We start from the raw sequence: 20,616 nt of genomic DNA, 5'->3' as shown, positions 1-20,616 counted from the left end.
CCGTGCCGTGCCATGCCGTGCAATCCTGACGGGCCAGATGCCAAGAGAGGAAAGATGAAGGTCCAGAGGGAGGTGGTATAGCAGCATATATCTACTTCCTACAGTACCTTATCATTACATACTAAGGGGCAACAACATGAAACTTCTTTGCAGGGTACATGTAGGGTAGTTCGAGAGCTAGAATAAAATAGAACTAAGGCCTTGCGTCATTCTTCACCCCTCCTCTTCAACTACCCGTACCAATACCCGTTTATCCACAACAATATCCTGAGGGACATTGAGCCACAGCCTGCGATATCCAGAGCCACCACCATCTACAGCCACCGCCACTACCACCACCACCACCACCACCGCCGCCACCGCCGTCGTCGCCGCTCCCGCCCCCGCCGCAAGCTGTCATTGACTGCCACGCGGTGAAACACGCTCAGCTCGGCTCAGCAGGCGTACCACGCCAGCCATCCGCACTGGAAAAGACGGGAGTGGTATACTGCCTCCCCAGGACTCGTGACATAGAATACCTGAAACTCCGCCACAACCACGGCCTCGTCAGCAGATCGCAGCAGCTGCGCGGCATAGAACTCCCTACCTACACGGAAATTAGAGCCAACCTACCTAGTCTTGCAAACCTGGGGACAGCCTAGGCAGGACATTCTCTTCCTTATTTTGCCTATTAATAAGGTAGTCTACATCACACTGTAGGCGCCCAATTGAGAGCGCATATCCTACCTTACCTTCACCTACCTATACCTCACTCGTCATGTCGTTCTTCCCCGGCCAAGGCTACCACAACCAGCAAGGACCTCCGCCGCCGCAATATGGCGGCGGCTATGGTAACAATGGCTACCCTCCGCCGCAACAATATCCACCGCAGCAGCAGTATTCCCCTCAACCACCTCAGTATGGCTATCAGCAAGGCCCGCCCCCACCACAAAACTTCCAGCAAGGCCCTCCTCCCGCTCAGTATGGCCAGCCGCCGCCAGGAAACTATGGCAGACCTGTAAGTCGTCGAGCAACGGCAGAGCAAACGAGAGGTATCGATGCTGACTGGCCCAGCCACCGCCTCCACAGCAGCAACAGCAATTCGGACACGGTGCACCGGGAAACATGACCTTTCAGTACTCCAACTGCACGGGACGACGCAAAGCATTGCTCGTGGGCATCAACTACTTTGGACAGCGCGGACAGCTACGAGGATGTATCAATGATGTTAAGAACATGTCGGGATATCTGAACAGCTACTTTGGTTATAAGAGAGAGGACATGGTGATCTTGACGGACGACCAACAGAACCCTATGAGTCAGCCTACGAAACAGAATATCCTGCGAGCAATGCATTGGCTCGTTAAGGACGCCAGGCCGAATGACTCGTTGTTCTTCCACTATTCCGGCCACGGAGGCCAAACTAAGGACTTGGATGGCGATGAAGAAGATGGATACGACGAGGTGATATATCCAGTAGACTTCCGACAAGCAGGCCACATTGTCGACGACGAGATGCATCGTATAATGTGAGTTCCTAGTGCTGTATGGAGAGAAAACCGCTGACGATAGCAGGGTAACACCGCTTCAACCGGGTGTGCGATTGACTGCCATTTTCGACTCGTGCCACTCGGGCTCTGCGCTCGACCTTCCCTACATCTACTCGACGCAAGGTGTACTCAAAGAGCCCAACTTGGCCAAAGAAGCGGGACAAGGCCTGTTGGGCATTGTGGGATCATATGCAAAAGGCGACATTGGCGGTATGCTGTCCACAGCGACAGGGCTTTTTAAGAAAGCTACTACTGGCGGAGACACAAGAGAAAAGAATCTTCGCACCAAGACTAGTCCAGCAGACGTGATCATGTGGAGTGGAAGCAAGGACAGCCAGACATCGTACGTTGACACATCCACGTCCGGATACCATACCTGGCTAATGCATGTAATGATGACAGGCAAGACGCAAACATCGCGGGCCAAGCTACAGGAGCCATGTCGTGGGCGTTCGTTACGGCCCTCAAGAAGAACCCCCAGCAGAGCTACGTCCAGCTGCTCAATAGTATTCGTGATGAGCTCGAGGCCAAGTATTCGCAAAAGCCGCAACTCAGCTGCAGTCATCCTCTTGGTCTGTTCACTATTATCGCTTCGGCAGCTGAACAATGCTAACCTGTAACTTAGATACCAATCTGCTGTATGTCATGTAGCGACACACCACTGCCGATCACGAGCACGATGACGAACAGGGCGAGGCATGACAAACACGACACTTGGCTAGGAAAAGAGATCATTTTGTTAAGATACCGCATACCTGATATCAAATCCAAGATTACATCGATCTACGTGCCTACGGATGATAACACATGTGAGACTACAGCATCTGATCTTTGTCGCTGTATCGATGGTACAAAACATGCTCACTCGCCTGAGTACTGCTTATAGTCTGCAAGCATCGCGAAAGCGCGTCATACATATCATTTGGCTCTGCAGTCTCCTGGCTATTGTGGCTTGGCAAGAAGCATTTGGTTCGTCAGAGCAGCAATGGGTCAGCGCACTCGATCAGTGCACTCGAGTAACGTGGTACTGGGTCACGGACAGGTATTCAGGTGCATGTTTACCTACTGACTGCCTGCAGCCGGTGTCCGAAAGGGACGGCACGCACCTCCCGGATTCCGCCCATTGCATATGCCAAACAACTGCTACACAGTGGAGTGATCGCCGGCATCGTCCACCATGGACACGATCGGGAAAAGTCTTGCCTGATCTCACTACTATACGAGAAGTACTACATGTCTTGATTTCGCTGCCTGGTTCTGACTGCACCTTTTCATCCTCAGCTGCCAAGAACGTCGATGCTGTCCTTGATCAGAATCTCGGTGCTAAGCGCGCCACTAATACTGACCGGACATGTTCATGCCAGGTCTGCAAGCGATCCGGTTGTCCGAGACACGACGTCGACCCTCCTGCCGACTGTCGACCTGGGCTACGTCGTGCAAAGAGCTACAGTCTTCAATGACACCGGCAAGTATTACAGCTTTAACAATGTGAGATATGCTCAGCCTCCGATTGGTGAGCTCCGGTTCCGGGCCCCTTTGCCTCCCAAGACGAATCGAACAATCGTTGAGACCGGCGAGGTAGACCGGATTTGCCCACAAGCAAACCCAGCCTGGTTTGGATCAGCACAACCCTTCGCAACTCAATATCTGGCAGGAAAGAGAAACTTTACATTGGCGGACTTTGCCACCAACAGCAGTAACAGCAGCCTTCCAACAGAGGATCCCCGAACGACTGAGGACTGCCTCTTCCTCGACGTTCAAATACCAAAGGACATTTTCGATCAAGCTAGTAATTCTAGCTTCCCAGGTGCGCCCGTTCTTGTGTGGCTCTATGGAGGCGGTTACATTGTAGGATCGAAGCAAGAATATGGGAACCCTGCAGGTCTCCTCGCCAGAAGTCAAAACAACAACAATAATGGCATCATCTATGTGGCACTGAACTATCGACTGGGAGCTTTTGGATGGCTGGCAGGTCCGACTCTTCAAGAGGACGGCACTGCAAATGTGGGACTGCACGACCAGCAGCTAGCGCTCGAATGGGTCCAGACTCATATTCACAAGTTCGGGTTAGTCGGAATGGAAGAGTCTTTTGCTTGTTTTAACGAAGCAGGAAGAGCTACAGCTGACGCATTGGTATGCAGTGGTGATCCATCTCGTGTGACCGTGTTTGGCCAGTCCGCAGGAGGTGCCTCCATCATGCATCACATTACGGCGTTTGGCGGCGCGAAGCCTCCGCCTTTCCAACAAGCAGTCATACAGTCTCCAGGCTGGTACCCCATCGTGTCGACTATCGTCCAAGAAAGCACATACAACGACTTCCTAGGACTGGCTGGCGCTTCCTCGATCGCCGAAGCGCGGAAACTGCCCTACGAGACTCTGCAGGCTGCAAATATCAAGCAGGTGGGCGTCTCCAGCTATGGTCAATTCACGTACGGACCAGCAGTAGATGGAGTTTTCGTCCCTCAACTCCCCGGTCAACTTCTCGCGAAGGGCCAATTCACCAAGGACATCAAAATTCTCGTTGGCCACAACTCCCGCGAAGGACTGTTATTCACATCCCCTTACATTTCCAACGGCACCGACTACGAAATGTACATTGACAGCCTCCTCCCCACCGTCTCCAGTTTCCCCTCGTACAAGAACTACATCGTAAACACCTTGTACCCCAGCACCGCATTTCCCGACCAGCTCGCTCGTGCCTCGCAAACCATCGCCGATGCCGCATTCGTCTGCAACACCTTTTACCTCAACAAAGCCTTTCAAAAGCACACATATGCCTACCTCTTCGACGTCCCGCCCGCCATCCACTCGACCGACACGCCATATACGTTCTACAACGATGGGGCCGCGAGCAACACGGTGAAGAACCCTGACATTGCTATTGCTCTGCAGGAATATATTACGCATTTTGCGGAATTTGGATTTCCCAGTGAAGTCGGTACGCCGTTTTTTCCCATGTATGGTGAGAATGCCACGGTGCAGGTGTTGAATGCTACGAGTATTGTGCAGGTTGAGGAGGATGAGAGGGCTGTCGAGAGGTGTGATTGGTGGCAGAAGGCGTTGTATTATTAGGTAGGGGGGATTTGGTGTTCAATATTTACTTGAGTATGTGTGGATACTGTTGTTGGTGGTGGTGATGGTGGGCTAGAGAGAGGGAAGATGGATGATGGTATGCGGTGACAAAAAGCTTTTCCTTTCCGCGTGAGAACCACGTTTCTTTGCCTTGCCTTGTCGAGGCTATTCTTGTTCCTCGTATCGGAGGATTTGATATGTAGTGTGCTCCAGAAGAGGAAATTACCTCTACGCCTTCATGTCGCTCTGACGTAGGATGAGAGTAAGGAGGTACTACCTCCTACCTCCTAGGTACAGGTACTAACCGGTACACAAACAAACAAACAAACAAACAACAACAACAAAAACTGAACTTGATTGACACCTTCAAGTCTTTGCATCAACAGACTTATACCAATCCACTTGCTTTTAACATTCCTCACAAACAAACAAAAAAAGAAAAGAAAAAGAAAAAAAAAAGGCAGCAAAAACAAAAAAGTTCCGTCAACCCACTCTTCCGCTAGCATCCGCCTACCTCTTCAGCACTGCTACTACCTACCTCCCAAACAAAAAAAGTTCCTATCGAAAGCAAACCAAACCTTGTTGAAGACAAGTCGACAAGAAGAAGATTTTACTCGGTAAAAAGGGTTAGGCTAAGAGGGGGGTGGAGGATGTTAAGGGTCAGGCTATACGTTGAAGAGGATAGCTATAGATAAGGAGTATAGGTTTGAAAAGGTAGAATGATAGGACTTTTGTCGTCGTCCTTCTTGTTGTTGCGATTCCTCGGCGAGATGCTAGAGTCAAGGGTAAGACGAGATCGTAGATAGTATAGACAGTATAAAGTGAGTTGTCCTGTTCGAGAGCGGTAACAAGAGTAATGAATTGAAGCCTGCAGGTACTTTTTCTATGTTTTTATATAAAATTCCAATCCAACCACCCCCGTCCTTGCTAGAAACGTTCTTTCCAGGTACATAGAGTACATCCAATAGAGTAGGTAGGCCTAGAACTCACAACTACGAGTGGATCTCGTCGAAGGGGAGAGAGACACTAGAATTCCGTAGGTCAGGTAGCTTTAATTTTAAAATCAGGTATACAAACATAGAATGCAACGTCCTTTTTTGGTATATATACTTTATCTGTATCCTGTTTCTCAAATTACGCGGTAGAATACAAGTACCCGTAACCCTAGGGCAGCGGATAAAAAGAAAAATTCAAAGCACGGCCCGGTAGGAAAGAGAGTATATATATGTGTGTGTATATATATATATATATATATGCGGGGAACAGGACTTACTACTTCTGCCTTACTAAGGTAGGTATGACATAACACTACCGTAAGCGACAACTTTTGAATCTTTTTGTTCAAACTAATAAACTAATACGGTACCTAATGATAAGGAAGGAGGAGGTCTATTACAGGCTACAAGAGAAACGATAGACACCTCAAGAGCAAAAGCAAAAAAAAAGTAGTAACTATTGGCTATTTCAAAATCCAATCCAACCCAAAAGTATGTATGTATATATCTTATATTGCACTTGAGTTGTGCCTGAATGCCAAATGATATTCTTCCCAGTCCCGGTAAAATTCCTACCCCGAACCGAAACAAATCTGAATATTCTGTATAAATGTACAAATGTACATACATCTACAGTATCCTGCCGAGGAAGAGAAGAAGACTCGAGAAGAGGAGGCTTTGATTGAGATGAAACCCATTTTTTCCGTTCCTACCTAGTACCTAACCAAGGATGTCACATGCATGAAACAAAAACGCCAATGCCCCGAGCGAGCGAGCGAGAGGAGGGGAAGAGGGGGCGGGGAAGGGAGGTTTTAGATTATTATTATTAGTTCGCCTGGAGGCTGGCGGCATGGCATTGTTGGCATGCATAATGGGAAGGATTTTCGAGTTTACCCTATAGATGTAATATAGTTGAGTAGACTTCCTGGGTATGTATGTACCTCTACCTAGTCGTTACTTTGAGTGAAAAAAAAAGGGGAAGACGAGGTACACTTTTTTTTTCGAAACTGCTCTTCTTGCGGGATCCAGGTCTTTCGTTCCCTTCTACCTCTCCTATAAAGACTAAATCATGCGACTTCTTGGAGCAGGTCGGTGTGTCCTCCTGTTGCTGCAGCTGCTGACGACTCTTCCTTTCGGCAGTGCACAACATGCCGCGCCTCGAGACGATGAATTGATCGTGTCGACGACTTCGGGAGTGGTCCAGGGCACTTTTGATCCCGAATTGCCCAACGTACGACAGTTTTTGGGGATTCCCTTTGCGAAGCCTCCCGTGGGGGATTTGAGATGGGCTGCACCAGAGGCCCTTTCGCAAGAGGAGGAGCAAATCACTGCGACCGAGTTGCCGCCGAGTTGTCCGCAGACGTATAGTACGGGAGCTTCGGTCTACCATTGGGATGTTTTGGAGTTCAATCTGCAAGGTCTGAATCAGACGGGAGCGATTTCGGAGGATTGTCTCTTTCTCAGTGTGTGGACGCCGACACAACAGAATGTGGAGACTGCGACGACGAAGGGACAATTGGATGCGGGACTTCCTGTGCTCGTGTACATCTATGGCGGTGCGTTTGCCGGGGGTGGAATAGATGTGCCGTACCAGATTCCGACGCAGTGGATCAATAGGAGTCCCAATCACATTGTTGTTTCGCTGAACTACCGCGTCAACATTTTTGGTTTCCCTTCGGCACAAGGGCTCGAAGATCAAAATGTTGGACTACTGGACCAACGGCTCGCGGTCGAATGGGTCAAGGCGAATATTGCCCAGTTTCAAGGAGATCCCAATCGAATCACGCTGTGGGGGCAGTCGGCAGGCGCAGCAAGTGTCGACATGTACGGCTACGCATACCCCGATGACCCGATTGTGGCCGGTGCCATTATGGACTCTGGTGTGGCTGGTTTGCTGGAGGGAATATCGGTGACAGACAGTGGCGGATCCAATTTCAGCTATGTCGCCAGCCAGGTTGGTTGTCCCGATCTGGCGGACCAGCCCGAACAGCAGTTGGCTTGCATGCGTACGATCGACTTCCAGACCATATCGGACTTTGTGGGCCACTACTCGGGTTCGCCAGGAATATCATTCGTGCCCACTCCCGACGAGAAAGTGGTCTTCTCCAACTACACGGACAGAGCATTGGCGGGCAAGCAGGCCTCGATTGTAAGCACACTTCCCCATCCATCACCAACCTTGTATTGAGATGAAGCGATGCTAACCCAGAGTCTTGCAGCCTGCCATTGTGGGAGTCAACACTGATGAAGGAACCGCTCTCGCAGCATACAACGCAGACGGACCTGATCCCGCCGCGGCGCATCAGGCGACGCTGTCAGCCTTTGCATGTCCCGCAACGGAGTCGATCAAGAATCGGCAACAGATGGGCCTCTTAACGTACCGCTACCAGTACGCTGGCAACTTCACCAACGTCTCCCCTCGGCCGTGGATGGGGGCATATCACTCTGCGGAACTGCCCATGCTATTCGGCACACATCCCAACTTCCGAGGGCTCAGTACTGATTTGGAGTACGGCACCAGTTATGCTATGCAGGAGGCCTGGGTAGCGTTTGCCAGTGACCCGGTCAATGGCCTCGCTGCTCAGGACTGGCACGCATATCAGACGCTCGGCAGTTCTGACGTGCGAGAATTTGGTGCGGACGTTGCGGCGCAGTCTATTGATGTTGCCGCTCTCGAAGCCGAGTGCAACAACGTTTGATTGTACCTCGCGTAGCGTATTTATAATATCATTATAATAATGAGGGGGTGGTGGGGTGGAGAGTAGACGGAGAGAAGAAAAACGATAGAAATCGGGTCGGACTTCCGAATTGTGGAGTCGACTGGGGCTAGATCGATCCGAATCTGTTCCGACGCCGAAGCTTTTTTTTTTCTCTTTTCCCCACACACAAGTGAACAACCAGTCAGAAGTCGATGATATCTACCTCCCTCCTACCTCCTACATGGACATGAACATGGACATGGACATGCGAGAGCTACATTTTACCTGAAATGTGAGTCTCCGCACTTGTTCGTCACTTGTTCCCCCCCGACAGACTTTGAACCTTGAACAGCATGAATGAATGCATCGGGAGAAGATGAAGAAAACTGCCTACCACCAGACTAATAACTTACCGTAGTACAAAACTAGTCATATCAGAAAGTGGGCTCACTGTCCCCCCCAAACAAAAAAAGTGAGACACAACAAGTATCCTCTTTTTTTCTCCCCGGCCCGCTCTCTATCTCTCCCTCTCTCCCTCTCTCCCTCTATTTCCTATCTCCATTGGAACACACCATTTTTGTGTACTTGGGGAGGGATTCTGGGAGCTGGGCCTGGCTCTAGTAAAAGGTAGGCTAGTCCATCTTGCTAGGAGGTAGGGAGGTACATAGATTAGGTACATGTATTACTACCTCTTTATTAGCTAGGAGGTACCTTACCTACTGGCAAATGCAAGACCAGCTTAATCATACTTCTGGGTTTGCTTCTCGACTTTTCGACCAGCTGAATCTTTTTACTGTGCTTTTCTACATCGACATCTCCTCCTTCTTCTCCTTCTTCTTCTTCCCCTTCTTCCCCTTCTCCTCTTCGCCTAATTCACATATACATCCACAGTGCCCCCCAACAAGAAGAGCAAACCCCAAACCTACCCGCGAGGATGTCCCCCCTCACCACCACCTCCTTCTCCTCCTTCATCTCCTCATCCCTCCTCGCACTCACACTCGCATCTTCAGCAGCAGCAGAACCTCTCTCCTGCTCCGCCGCAGCTCTGCACGATGCAGCATCCCACGTCCCGACTCTCCGTGGGGTGCAAGTTCAAGAAGTGCTGGCGAATCCGCTGAAAGATTGGATGGAAGAACCTTCTCCTGTTCCGAGAGCTATGCCGTTGGTGGTGCAGCAGACGGGACCGTTGAGTTTTTGTAATGTTACGGTGATTTATACGCATCCTGGTTAGTTGGACTTTTTTTTTGTTTTTTCTTCTTCTTTCTTGTTTTTTTTTCTTGTTTTTCTTGTTTTTCTTATTTTCCTTTTATGTGGAGAGAGAGAGAGAGAGAGAGAGAGAGAGAGAGAGGATGAAGCAATGTGTTTCATCTCGAAATGATATGAAATTACTGACTTTTGTAAAAAAGGTCATGACGATTCCGTTCGTGTCAATGTCTGGCTGCCACTCGAAGAGAAAGAATGGAATGGGAATTTTTTCGGTCAAGGAGGAGGTGGTTACGTGAGTTTTCTTCTTCTCCTTATTTCCCTCTGCTTGTTTCCTTCATAAAGAGAAAAAAAAAAGATCTTGAACTCATCACAAATTTCCCACAGGCTGCAGGTACCGATGGTGCACTAGCACCAGCTTTATCCATGGGCTACGCCGCAGCAAACGGTGATGCCGGGCACAGCTGGTATGAGAACGCACTGGACTCGTCTTCGTGGGCGACCAAGAGTCCACACAATGTGAACTATCATTTGCTCAGCATGTTGGGTCATCGTTCTCTCGAGGAGCTCACTCTGATTGCCAAGCATGTCACGGAGAGTTATTATGGCAAGAAGATCAAGTATTCGTACTGGAGTGGATGCAGTACTGGTAAGTTACTCGATTTTCCAATGTTCTCGATCAAGGGATACTGATACTCCTACTTCTCTAGGTGGTCGTCAAGGCATGGTCCTGGCTCAACGCTACCCAACGCTATACCAAGGCATCTACGCTGTGGCACCAGCAATGAACTGGGTGACTTTTATCGTAGCAGAGTTCTACCCACAGATCGTAATGAAGGCTCTCAACTACTACCCAGCGGCCTGCGAGCTCAACGCCATCACCGCCGCAGCAGTGGAAGCATGCGACGAACTCGACGGCGTCAAAGACGGCATCATCTCTGCACCAGGCCAATGCAAATTCGATCCCCAAACCATCGTCGGACAAGAATATGATTGCGCAGGCTCCACCCGCAAAATCACCACAGAAGCCGCCAAAATCGCCTCTGCCACCTGGTCTGGTCCCAAAGATCCTGATACCGGCAAATCCATCTGGTTCGGCCTAACACCCGACGCCTCTCTCCCCGGACTCGATCCCAACTTCGGCGGATTAGCATCAACCACATGCAACGAAGATTCCACCGAGTGCAAACCACGACCCTTCCCCGTTGCCGCCGACTGGATCCGCAACTGGCTTCTCAAAGATCCCGCATACGACCTCAGCACCATTGACGAAGAACAATTCCACAACCTCCTCATCACGAGTTATCAAGAATACACCTCCGCCATCAACACCGCCGACCCGGATCTTCGCCGCTTTCAAAAATCCGGAGGAAAACTCCTCTCGTGGCACGGCTTGCACGACCAAGTAATTTCTCCCAATGGTACCTCTTCCTATCACGACCGCGTCGCAGCCCTCGTCGGCCCCAATGTCAAAGATTTTTTCCGCCACTTCGAAGCTCCGGGTGTCGCGCATTGCTTTGGAGGCCCCGGAGCTTATCCCACGACGGGTTTCCAGGATTTGGTCCGATGGGTCGAGCACGATGAGCCGGTGGAGGAGTTGGTGGGGAGAAATATCCCGTGGCCCGGAACGGATCGGACGAAAATTAGGCCGTTTGCGAGGATTTTGTGTCCGTGGCCACAGGTTGCTTCGTACAAGGGAGGGGATGAGGCGAGTTTGTCGAGTTTTGAGTGTAGAGATGGTTTTGATTTGAGCAAGGTGAAGAAGAAGGAGGAGGGCAAGGCGGCGAAGGATGAATTGTAGGTGGTGGAGAGCTTGTTTATGTGAAGTTTGAATATGGTGGGAATGGTATGAGGACGCAATCTGTGGAGGAAGCCCGATGTCATACTGCTATGGGATGGATGGTAGGTATGTGCAGACTGTATCTGGAAACCTCATCCGAACTTTGCGATACGCATCATAAAAAACATATATACATGTACCAAAAACAAACCTGCCAGCCTGTCTCTTACAATTTTCATCTTGACATCCTCCTCCTCCTCCTCCTTCTTCCTCAGCCCGCCGACGTTTTACATCAACGGCCTCTTCGCAAGTCGCAGAGCGACATTGAGCACACTCGCAGTAGCAACCACATGAGCCAACGACCTTAGATTTCCCCAATTGAGAATATAAGCCGGATAATGCCTAAATCATCATCACACAAAACGGTCAGCCTTTCAATATCCATATCCAATCCCCCATCCCCCCTCCCCCCTCCAAAAAGAAAAAAAAAGACGACACTCACACAAAACACTTCGCAACAACATGCAACCCCAACAAATTCACCACTCCCTGATCATGGGGCGCAATCCCCTGCGCCAAAGCAGCCACAACCGCCCAACCAGGAAACATTTCCATCAAATGATAATGCGCCGAATACAATCTCAATGGCAAACCCTCCTTCAGACCCACCACCTGTTTGCGAGGATAATTATTATCTCGACCTTCTGCGTATGCGGAATTGATGCCTGCGGCGCTGGCGGCGCCGGAAAGAGCGTAGGTTACTGTGAGGTAGAGGGTTGCTAGGGTGGCGATTTTGTTGGTGCTGCTGGAGGTGGGAGAAGAGGAAGGGATGAGGTGGGTGAGGGTGGAAGTGAGGCCGTTGAGGGATTTTTCGAAGATGCTGTTGGGTTGGGTGATGTAGGAGGTTAGAGGGATGGCGGCGAGGAAGAGGGCGCTGAAGCCGGTGAGGAGGAGGCCGGAGGGGTTTTCACTGTGGGAGAGAGAGAAGAGATGTGAGAGGTTGGTTTTTTTTTTTGAGAGGGTTTGTTTGTCTTCTTTTGGGGGAGGGGGATGGATGGATGAATGGATGGATATTTCTTGTTTCTTCTTTTCTTTTCAATCTGTCTCTTTCTCACTTCTTCTCTTTTGCTCCTCCTTTTGAATAGAAAGTTGTTCATATTTCTTGCTTGCGTTGTCCTCACTTACACGCCATCTTCTCGTAGTTTGGCCACGAGAGTATCCTTGCCTTGCTTCGACTTTGCCTTGACCTCGTCGGCGCTCGGGAAATCTTTTCGATTATTCGACATCTTGAGTGTAAAGTAGTCTCTTCTTCTCCTTCTTCTTAATTGATATATTACAAACTGTGAATAAGATAGTACGAGATCAAAAAGACGCAAACAAACCTGCTACATCTCCCACGTAGACCCGCGCCCATCACCAGCCTTATATATATATACCTCCTACCTCCTACCTCCTATCACACACATATTCCGTCAGTGACTCGGTACCTCCTAGGAGGTAATACTTTTGTTTTTTCTCTAATAAAATAACCGCTTTGCAGCTCGACCCCGCTCTCCACAGCATGCAGAAGCCAAAAAGTGAGGCAATGCAGCATGTATGACGGAGTGTGATGAACGAAAGTTCGCTTTATAAATTACTTTTTAGATGAAAGTCAAAATCAAGCCAAGCGTTTTGATCCTTCACCAAGGGTGGGTTACATAAGCATGTCTTCTCGCGAGGACCTAGATCTGTCTACATGCACGATGTCGATCGCATGCGTAGAACAGGTCCACAGGGCATTCAACTAGGAGCTACTGTCTCAAGCTGCATCGACGCCAATATCATCATGAACGACACCTCCAGTGCCGCCGACTATACCGCGAACATGGCTAATTCAGAAAGAGGACGGGTCTTCATTCGTACATGCATGCTTGCTGGTATCTCTTCATTCCTCCCATGCCGTAACGCCTGTGCGCTCCAATGCTTCTATACAGTAGTGAGTTCCAAGTAACTATACATGCTTGATTTCCACAATCAAGCGTCTGGGTCCGCTACATCTTCCACCTCGACAGCTTTGCCCTTTCCTTTACCACTCGAGCTGCCAGCTTGTGAGGTCTCGGAAGGACGACCTTCGGGAACGATAGAGCGACCATTAGCCAGAGAGTCCGTCTCTTCCGTAGGCTGCGAGGTATTCTGTGCATTTGACTCGAATCCCCAGCCAGCCTGAGTCCATGGCGATTTGGTCTGCGATTGCGTTGCAACATCTGGGCACGCTGTCGCTTCCCTCGTCTGCGTGCTCAAATCTGCCTCGTCTGAGCCACCCAAAGCTTCCGCCAACCTTTGCCCAGCAGCCTCGCCTCGCGCCTCTGCATCACGCAGCGCCGCAGCAATGGTCTGCTGAGAAGCTGAGCTTCCCAGCTGTTCGGAATGGTTCATGCTGGGTCCAGCCTCGAGGAGTCCCTCTGGGAAAGCGGTCCGCTCGGAGCTTGGCTGTGTGGCCGTCGGTATAAAGAGGGGCGATCCATTGTCGTCCGTCGGCCCCCTCGAATCTTCGCTGGGCCTCTGCGAGACACTTGTGGCATTGGACGCTGCGGCATCTGTCACGCTGGTACCAACTCCACCCGCTACAGGCTCCTGACCTTCAGGGCTCACTTGTACAATTGAATCCGGTGCCGGACCCGGCAATCTCACTCCATGTTGAACTTGTCCCCCCACAGGCTCTAATGGCATGACTGTCCATCCTTCCGGCAGAACCATTCCTGGCGGCAGATGCTCATGTCCACTGCCCATCTGTTGATTGCGATCCCCATGTAGCTGCTGGTGAGCCTGCGACAGGGAAGGCGGTTGCTGATGCTGAGGCGCAAAACCAGGCATGGGATATCTCTGGTTGGTAACAACTTGTTGTCGCAAACGCTGGGCTTGCAGTCTTGTGAATTCAGCCTCCATCATCCTCAAAGTGGCCAGTTGTTGGTGGTCGATTCCCAGATTATGAGCGTCGTGCATGATTCTCCGCTCGAGCTGAAGGAGGTACGATTCAGTCGGTACACTCGATCGTATGGTGCCGCGTATACGTGTTGAGCCTGCGGCGTTCGGTTGCTGAGCAGCACCTCCGGCCGCCGCGTTGCCTACTGCATCGATTGCTTGCTGAGCACCCCGTGCATCACCGTTTCTGATCTGGTTGAGCACATTCTGCAGCTGACCTCTGGGAGCGTTTACCAATCCGATCCGGAATGGACCAAATCCAAAAACCCGACCTCGCGGCCGAGGTGGTTGCGCTTGCCCAGGTGGGCCGTTTTGACCAGGAGCAGCGGCGTTGCCTCCAGCTGCAGCCGATCCATTTGCTGCCGTCTCTGTGACTACCGGTCTCCGACATGTTGGACACACCTGCTGCCTCTCTAGCCAGGCCTTCAAACAGCGCAGATGCAGGATATGTCCACATGGAAGTTTCTTGGCCCGCAGTCCCTCGTCTCGTCTCCTTGAAGCTGGAAGAGCAGGGGCTGGCGCCGGAGCGGGTTGTCCATCAGCCGCTGGTTGTGCAGCGGCTTGTGGTTCACCATCCGCCCAAGCAAGCATCTCTTCTCTGCAGACGATACATGAATCGCCTCTGATTTCTTCGGTCGTAGCGTCCGGGTATCTCGTGTTCATGTCGCTCGTCGCTTTCCTGTACGCCATGTAGTCGCTGACCCTTTTGCTGAAGCTGGCAAAAGTCATGTACACATCCCTCATAATGTGCATCGGCAGCCCGTTGAACGTAACGCTGACGGTGAAGAAGAAGATGTATATCAGCAACTTGATGAAGTCCGTCACAACTTCGACCACAAACAATGCCCTTCTCTTGTCTTCCCAACCAGGCACATCGACCTCCTCCTCGGCCACCTCAATTGGCTCGTCAAAAGTCGGCACCTCTCTTTCCTCTTGTCGTGCGAGGGAAATCGCAGCCTCCCGCTCCGCCTGGATTTCATCTTTTCTCTGCTCAATCGCTGCAGCAGTCTGCTGCTTCACGACTCGAATGTCCCACACTGCCAGTCCATATCTTATGAGCGTGAAAGTGCTAAAGACGCACAAGATGGCAAACTCGAAGGTGAAGATCACCATCATGCCCGGCCGGGGATTCTCAATGACAATGTCCACGCAGTACACGAACATGCTCACGGCAAATGCCACAGACACAAGCAGACTCGTCGCCAACCTTGCGTGAAAGAGCTTCTGGTTGGCTCCGTTGCCCGTCATCTGTCCCTGCTCCAGCACATCCACTCTGCCCTCTCCAATCCAGCCCCACACCTTTCCAGCTAGCAGTAGCACAAACATGCCCAACAGTTTGGCGCCCACGTCTTCCCGGAAGCTCGGCATGGCGAGCAGGGTGTCGAGGACGGCATACCAGGCCTTCTCGCTGAGTTGCTCGATTTCGATGGGTCGCAAAGGTCCATAGAGGAGGCGCTGAAGGAGATACAGCAAGGTCATGCTGCAGAGGAGCAGCAAGTTGGTGAGGATCAGCAGGCAGGCGTTGGACTGCGAGAGGTAGACGGTGGCCGAGTAGAAGTTGGGTCGCTGCGAGAAGGCCTTGAGCAGGCAGGCGCCAGCAGCGAGTGTGCTGGCGCCAGCGTAGTAGGCAAGACGCATGGTGAGATGAGTGCGGCAGTGTGCTGTACGTGACAACTGTGCGTCCTTCGGTCGCTCGGTCGTTCGTGGGTGAAGTGGTCTGACTCGCGTCTGTTCGTTTGTCTGTTCGTCGGTGCAGGCTGTGTTCGTCTCGCTACCACCTAGAACTATTGAGCACGTGTCGGAGTGTCACTATAGCAAAAGGATAGCCGAATTTTCCATGATCGTGACCATCAGCGAAGAGGTCAGCCCTGAGGGGGGGTAGGTAGTGGATCAAGCAGTGCAGTCGAGCGGGATAATGTGTTGGTCAGTCATCATGTCCGTCAAAGGAAAGCTGGCAGCTGGGAGGTGGCAGCTTGAGCTGGCTGCTTTGTTTGCCGACGTGGTCAGTGCAGGAACGCCACTATTGTCCCTCTCCCTATCCTCCCACCATTTGACGACTTCACCAGACTGCGACTACCTCCCATATCCACCCCGGCTCACACAAGTCTTGGTCCCAGGACACTACGTCCATCTAATAGTGCAGGTGCAGAGAGACATTTCACGTTGCCCAAGATGGGTGAGGCCGAGGCAGCCATATGAACACATGTAAAAGCACGTCAAGTCCGCTCGGGCTCATATGAAGCCGACTGAGGCTGCTAAACTACATGTAGGCACAGGGCGAGTATCATCTACGAAAGAAAGAAAGTGGCAAGGATACATGAGTCAAATCAACGCATTCCATTCATCCCGAAACTATCATAGTGTAAAAAGACAACTGCTGTAAGGTCGCTCACAACATCGCGGCAATGGCCGCCAGCATAATAGCTCCAGCGCCGATAGAGTGATCAGACGCGTCCCCTAGGTATGTGGCCGGCTCAGATGGTGTTGGGACATCATAAGGCCTGAATGGAGTCGTATTGGCGGCTGGCTTGGAATACGACGGAGTGTACGCGCCCTCGGTAGAAGAGGCATCGGGCTCGGAGTATGACGGAGTGTATGCGCCCTCGGTGGAAGAGGCATAAGGCTCGGAGTACGACGAAGTGTACACGCCCTCTGTGGAAGAGGCATCAGGCTCGGAGTACGATGGAGTGTATACGCCCTCGGTGGAAGAGGCATCAGGTTCGGAGTACGATGGAGTGTACGCGCTCTCGGTGAAAAAGGCGGCTGGCTTGGACCATGACGGAGTGTACCGGCTGTTGACCGAAGAGGCAGCAGGATTGGAGTACGACGCAGTGTACGCGCTCTCGATAGAAGAGTCCTCGGCTGTGCTTGATGCCGAGTAGTGGCCAGTGGGATACACTGCGTGAGGCGTAGTGGACCCGCTCCTGGTCGACATGACATCCGAAGGTGGAGCGCTCTCAAAAGTGGTAGCCTGGTACACTGGCTTAGACTTGCTGGTACTTGGGACAACGTCCGAGGCCGGCGTGCTCTTGGAAGGCATCGACGAGTAGACTGGCTGAGGCTGGGTCATAGAGCCCTCGCTGGTAGAGGGATATGGGACGACGAATGAGTCTGGCGTGCTCATGATGGGTTCGAATGGTGCCGAGCTACACTCGGTGACAAGCTCGGTTTCGGTCGTGGTGACAGTAGAGGTGACGGTGAAGGGCGCCATGGGCGCGTAGCTGGCAGCCGGGGTCGAGGCCACGTAGCTGGCTCCGCGGGCCATGACCACCTTGGTCCCGTTGGAGATTGGGGGGCCAAAGTTGCCGTTCTCACCTAGATGACGGTGAGCAGCAGGCAACAAAAGAGACATCGGGATACTGACCACTCAGGCATTGGTACAGGCAGATATACCATCTCGCATCTTCCGAATCGTAACCAGTCTCTTTATTGCTGCAGTAAGCAGCACATTCTTGTTCATCGCTTGCAGCCAGCACGACAACTGTCTAAATGCATCAGCACACTGTGGAGATCTGGGCATAGACGAAGAAGACTCGCCAGCAAAGGTGGCAGCCTTCAAGGCGAGAGTGCTGAGAGCGTGCATGGTGAGATTGATGCTGTTTCTGGTGTATGGATGTTGGAATATTGGTGGGCTGGCTCGTTGGTGTATGCAAAGCTGAAAATGTGGGAAGATGATGATGAGAAGGAAAAGAAGAAGAAGAATCAAGAGAGCAGAGAGGAAGAGTAGAAGTACTCTCACGGACGCACAGACGCGTCAACATTCCGCTGGAGGAAGAGGAGGAAGAGCAACAGTTCTTGCCAGTTTTGTGAGGCAGCGACGGTCATGTTGTAGCAGGAGGGACTTGCATCGTACGATAAAAGCCTGGTCGATGGGAAGCAGCCTCCTCTGAGCAGGACGGGAGATCCCTTAGCCCTGATCAACGGGCAGTTGCACTGTTGGAAGAGCAGTGGCGACAGACAGACGGGAGGGTAAGGTACCTAGAGTAGCAGCGATAGGGTACATGTATGTATACCTTATGCACCTACCTTAACTCAGCCAGTGCGTTTCTTGGAGTTCTTGCTCCGGGGGTTCAGCCATGCCTTCTTCTACATGCACATCGACCTTGGATCTGGTCCTGAATTCAGTGACCGTGGTCCATCAATACCTAATTACAGGTATCCGATGCTCCTAGCCATACCAATGCGACACTTGAGAGCTTTTGGACCAGTGCTGTTTTCGAGAAGCTCGATCCCCGCATGCAGGTTGGCAGCTTTCTTGTATTTTTCATAGATTGAGGCAACTGCGGCGACTTCAGAGTATATGAACATGGCTGCTATAAGGCTACAGGTCCCCAGTGGTAGACTAGACTGCTGCATCGTGCCACATGAGCTTCTCGCTATAGGCATTATTGTTCAGCTTTGTACCGGAAAAAGCTGAAAGGGAGAGGTTAGGTAGCTCGGCACCTGGTCAGCTCCCAGCAACCACTGCCACCATATATTTCACGAATAAATGGCAGCTTACCTGTTCTCACCTCGTCGTGATGCAGCCAGGTGAAAATAATGGAAGCAGAGGAGGGACAACGGTCTTGGGAATAGTCGTGCGAACGGGACGACGGGAGAAGACAGCCCATTGTGAAATATACCTACTACCGCTGTAGCTGCTCACATGCTGAGTTAATTCAATAATAGGCCGAGTCTGCCCTCTGATGCTATGACACTACGTATTCGCGACGAATGGCTAATGTAGTGAGTTTCGGCAGTACAGGTACATGTAGGTATCATAATGAGACCTGGGACAGGAGGTGTTGTCGTTGTCCACATATTATGGCAAGCAAAAGAAGTGGTGGCAACATAGTGTTTGGAAGCAATGCCGCGAAAATAACGCCGCCCAGAGATTGTTTATTGCCAGGTCAGGCACACTCACCTCTTGGACGCTCGCTGAGTCCTGATATCGGTCAAGTGAAAAGGCAAATGTCAACAGTTCTGCTTGGTATGCCCTCTGATACGAACTTCCCCGCCGCCGTACCGTACCCGGCGTACCTAGCCTGAGGCTTCACGACTTTCGGCCATCCTACTGCTATGCTCGTGCGACATGGTGGATGAATACGTCGGGTGTGGTGCACTGCGTCTTGATACAAAGGACAAAGTAAATTCATCACGTAACAATGGACTCGGAAATGCGAAGCAGGCCTCGGGATACTGAGAGAGAAGCATCGCGGTCAGTGCATGGAAAGGAAGCCTCCTATCGGAAGCGGCGAGACAGGTCGTTGTCCTCCGAGGATGAGCGAGATGCCCCAAGACGACGAAGGAGACATTCACGCTCCGAGGACGAAGATTCAGATCTAGACTTCTCGCGATCTCGCAGGCGGGAGGATGCCGGTAATCGCGAGAAGAAGCGTCGCGAAGACTCCAGACGAGAGCGAAGAGATCGGTCCAAGGATTACTCCAGCGATGACTACCGAACTGCAAGACAGAGGCACAAGTATCGAGCACGTTCACGTTCACGTTCACGCTCACCGTCAAGCAGCCGACGGAACGACGGCCGCACACATCAACGCAAAAGATCGAGATCTCCCACCGCGAAGAGGAGGAGGAAGTCGCGCTCGGCTTCACCTCAGCCAGTGAAGAGATCACGCGCGCCACTTCCATCTCAGGAGGCTTCCTACAAAGGCGTGGACTTGCCGCCTGGCGAGAAGGCCGTGGAGAAGCAAAAGCCCAACTTCAAGCCCACCGGTCTCCTCGCCAAAGAAGCAAATACTGTCGCAGGCACTACCACAGTCTTGAAGTATCATGAGCCACCCGAAGCCCGCAAGCCCCCAGCCAAAGAGCAGTGGCGAATGTATGTGTTCAAGAAACAAGATTTGCTCGACACCATCCAGCTCCATTCGAGGAGTGTTTGGCTGGTTGGTAGAGATCAGAAGATCACGGATCTGTTCTTAGAGCATCCCAGTATATCGAAGCAACATGCGGTGATCCAGTTCCGACACCGAACGAGCACGAACGAGTTTGGGGACAAGTTGAGCAAAGTCAAGCCGTACCTGATTGATCTCGACAGCGCGAATGGCACGAAATTGAATGGAAAGAAGGTGGAGGCGAGTCGATATATGGAGCTCCTGGACCAGGATGTGGTGTCGTTTGGGGATAGCGAAAGAGAATATGTGATGATGCTGCCCACTGCTGAGAAGTGAAATCATGGCATCGAACGTGGTTCGCCACATCTTCTTCGATGACCGATTCATGTCGGTACTTGCGGAGACATGACCGGAGCCAGGCAGTGTCACATCACACATCTATGTTTCCATTCTTCGCACAAAGTACAGAGTACTTCCGGCAATCCTGTTTGTTTAGAATCACGATGCGTCACCTCTCTCTCTCTCTCTCTCTCTCTCTCTCTCTCT

The 20,616-nt window shown here is 51.5% G+C and overlaps 8 protein-coding genes across 8 annotated transcripts; 5 read left to right on the top strand and 3 right to left on the bottom strand.

Moving 5' to 3' along the window:
- The first annotated feature begins 355 nt into the window (after window positions 1–355).
- On the top strand, window positions 356–2,306 carry SEPMUDRAFT_73276 (Peptidase_C14-domain-containing protein). The gene is made up of 5 exons (XM_016910020.1): window positions 356–997; window positions 1,054–1,508; window positions 1,555–1,872; window positions 1,932–2,101; window positions 2,155–2,306. The coding sequence occupies exons 1-5, from the start codon at window positions 758–760 to the stop codon at window positions 2,178–2,180; spliced, it is 1,209 nt and encodes a 402-aa protein (XP_016757068.1). The 5' UTR covers window positions 356–757; the 3' UTR covers window positions 2,181–2,306.
- A 508-nt stretch (window positions 2,307–2,814) lies between these two features.
- On the top strand, window positions 2,815–4,912 carry SEPMUDRAFT_93259 (alpha/beta-hydrolase). Its single transcript, XM_016910607.1, has 2 exons — window positions 2,815–3,595; window positions 3,671–4,912. The coding sequence occupies exons 1-2, from the start codon at window positions 2,826–2,828 to the stop codon at window positions 4,599–4,601; spliced, it is 1,701 nt and encodes a 566-aa protein (XP_016757067.1). The 5' UTR covers window positions 2,815–2,825; the 3' UTR covers window positions 4,602–4,912.
- A 1,595-nt stretch (window positions 4,913–6,507) lies between these two features.
- SEPMUDRAFT_128518 (alpha/beta-hydrolase) lies at window positions 6,508–8,290 on the top strand. Its single transcript, XM_016902218.1, has 2 exons — window positions 6,508–7,816; window positions 7,978–8,290. Exon 1 carries the CDS (start codon window positions 6,666–6,668, stop codon window positions 7,782–7,784), a length of 1,119 nt encoding a protein of 372 aa, XP_016757066.1. The 5' UTR covers window positions 6,508–6,665; the 3' UTR covers window positions 7,785–7,816; window positions 7,978–8,290.
- A 1,161-nt stretch (window positions 8,291–9,451) lies between these two features.
- On the top strand, window positions 9,452–11,299 carry SEPMUDRAFT_52665 (tannase and feruloyl esterase; the record flags this gene model as incomplete). The annotated part of the gene is made up of 4 exons (XM_016909239.1): window positions 9,452–9,521; window positions 9,702–9,793; window positions 9,886–10,147; window positions 10,209–11,299. The coding sequence occupies 4 exons, from the start codon at window positions 9,452–9,454 to the stop codon at window positions 11,297–11,299; spliced, it is 1,515 nt and encodes a 504-aa protein (XP_016757065.1).
- A 266-nt stretch (window positions 11,300–11,565) lies between these two features.
- On the bottom strand, window positions 11,566–12,564 carry SEPMUDRAFT_111426 (uncharacterized protein; the record flags this gene model as incomplete). Its single annotated transcript, XM_016900915.1, has 3 exons — window positions 11,566–11,680; window positions 11,781–12,248; window positions 12,464–12,564. 3 exons carry the CDS (start codon window positions 12,562–12,564, stop codon window positions 11,566–11,568), a joined length of 684 nt encoding a protein of 227 aa, XP_016757064.1.
- Window positions 12,565–13,183: 619 nt separating this feature from the next.
- Window positions 13,184–16,107, bottom strand: SEPMUDRAFT_151836 (uncharacterized protein). Its single transcript, XM_016907074.1, has one exon. It carries the CDS (start codon window positions 15,875–15,877, stop codon window positions 13,292–13,294), a length of 2,586 nt encoding a protein of 861 aa, XP_016757063.1. The 5' UTR covers window positions 15,878–16,107; the 3' UTR covers window positions 13,184–13,291.
- Window positions 16,108–18,266: 2,159 nt separating this feature from the next.
- SEPMUDRAFT_120836 (uncharacterized protein) lies at window positions 18,267–18,547 on the bottom strand (the record flags this gene model as incomplete). The annotated part of the gene is made up of 2 exons (XM_016901639.1): window positions 18,267–18,354; window positions 18,429–18,547. The coding sequence occupies 2 exons, from the start codon at window positions 18,545–18,547 to the stop codon at window positions 18,267–18,269; spliced, it is 207 nt and encodes a 68-aa protein (XP_016757062.1).
- Window positions 18,548–19,162: 615 nt separating this feature from the next.
- Window positions 19,163–20,563, top strand: SEPMUDRAFT_151835 (SMAD/FHA domain-containing protein). Its single transcript, XM_016907073.1, has one exon. It carries the CDS (start codon window positions 19,384–19,386, stop codon window positions 20,404–20,406), a length of 1,023 nt encoding a protein of 340 aa, XP_016757061.1. The 5' UTR covers window positions 19,163–19,383; the 3' UTR covers window positions 20,407–20,563.
- Window positions 20,564–20,616: the final 53 nt, after the last annotated feature.

This window comes from Sphaerulina musiva, assembly GCF_000320565.1.
Source record: "Sphaerulina musiva SO2202 unplaced genomic scaffold SEPMUscaffold_11, whole genome shotgun sequence".
Taxonomy (NCBI): domain Eukaryota; kingdom Fungi; phylum Ascomycota; class Dothideomycetes; order Mycosphaerellales; family Mycosphaerellaceae; genus Sphaerulina; species Sphaerulina musiva.
This window is presented reverse-complemented; position numbering and strand designations above follow the sequence as displayed.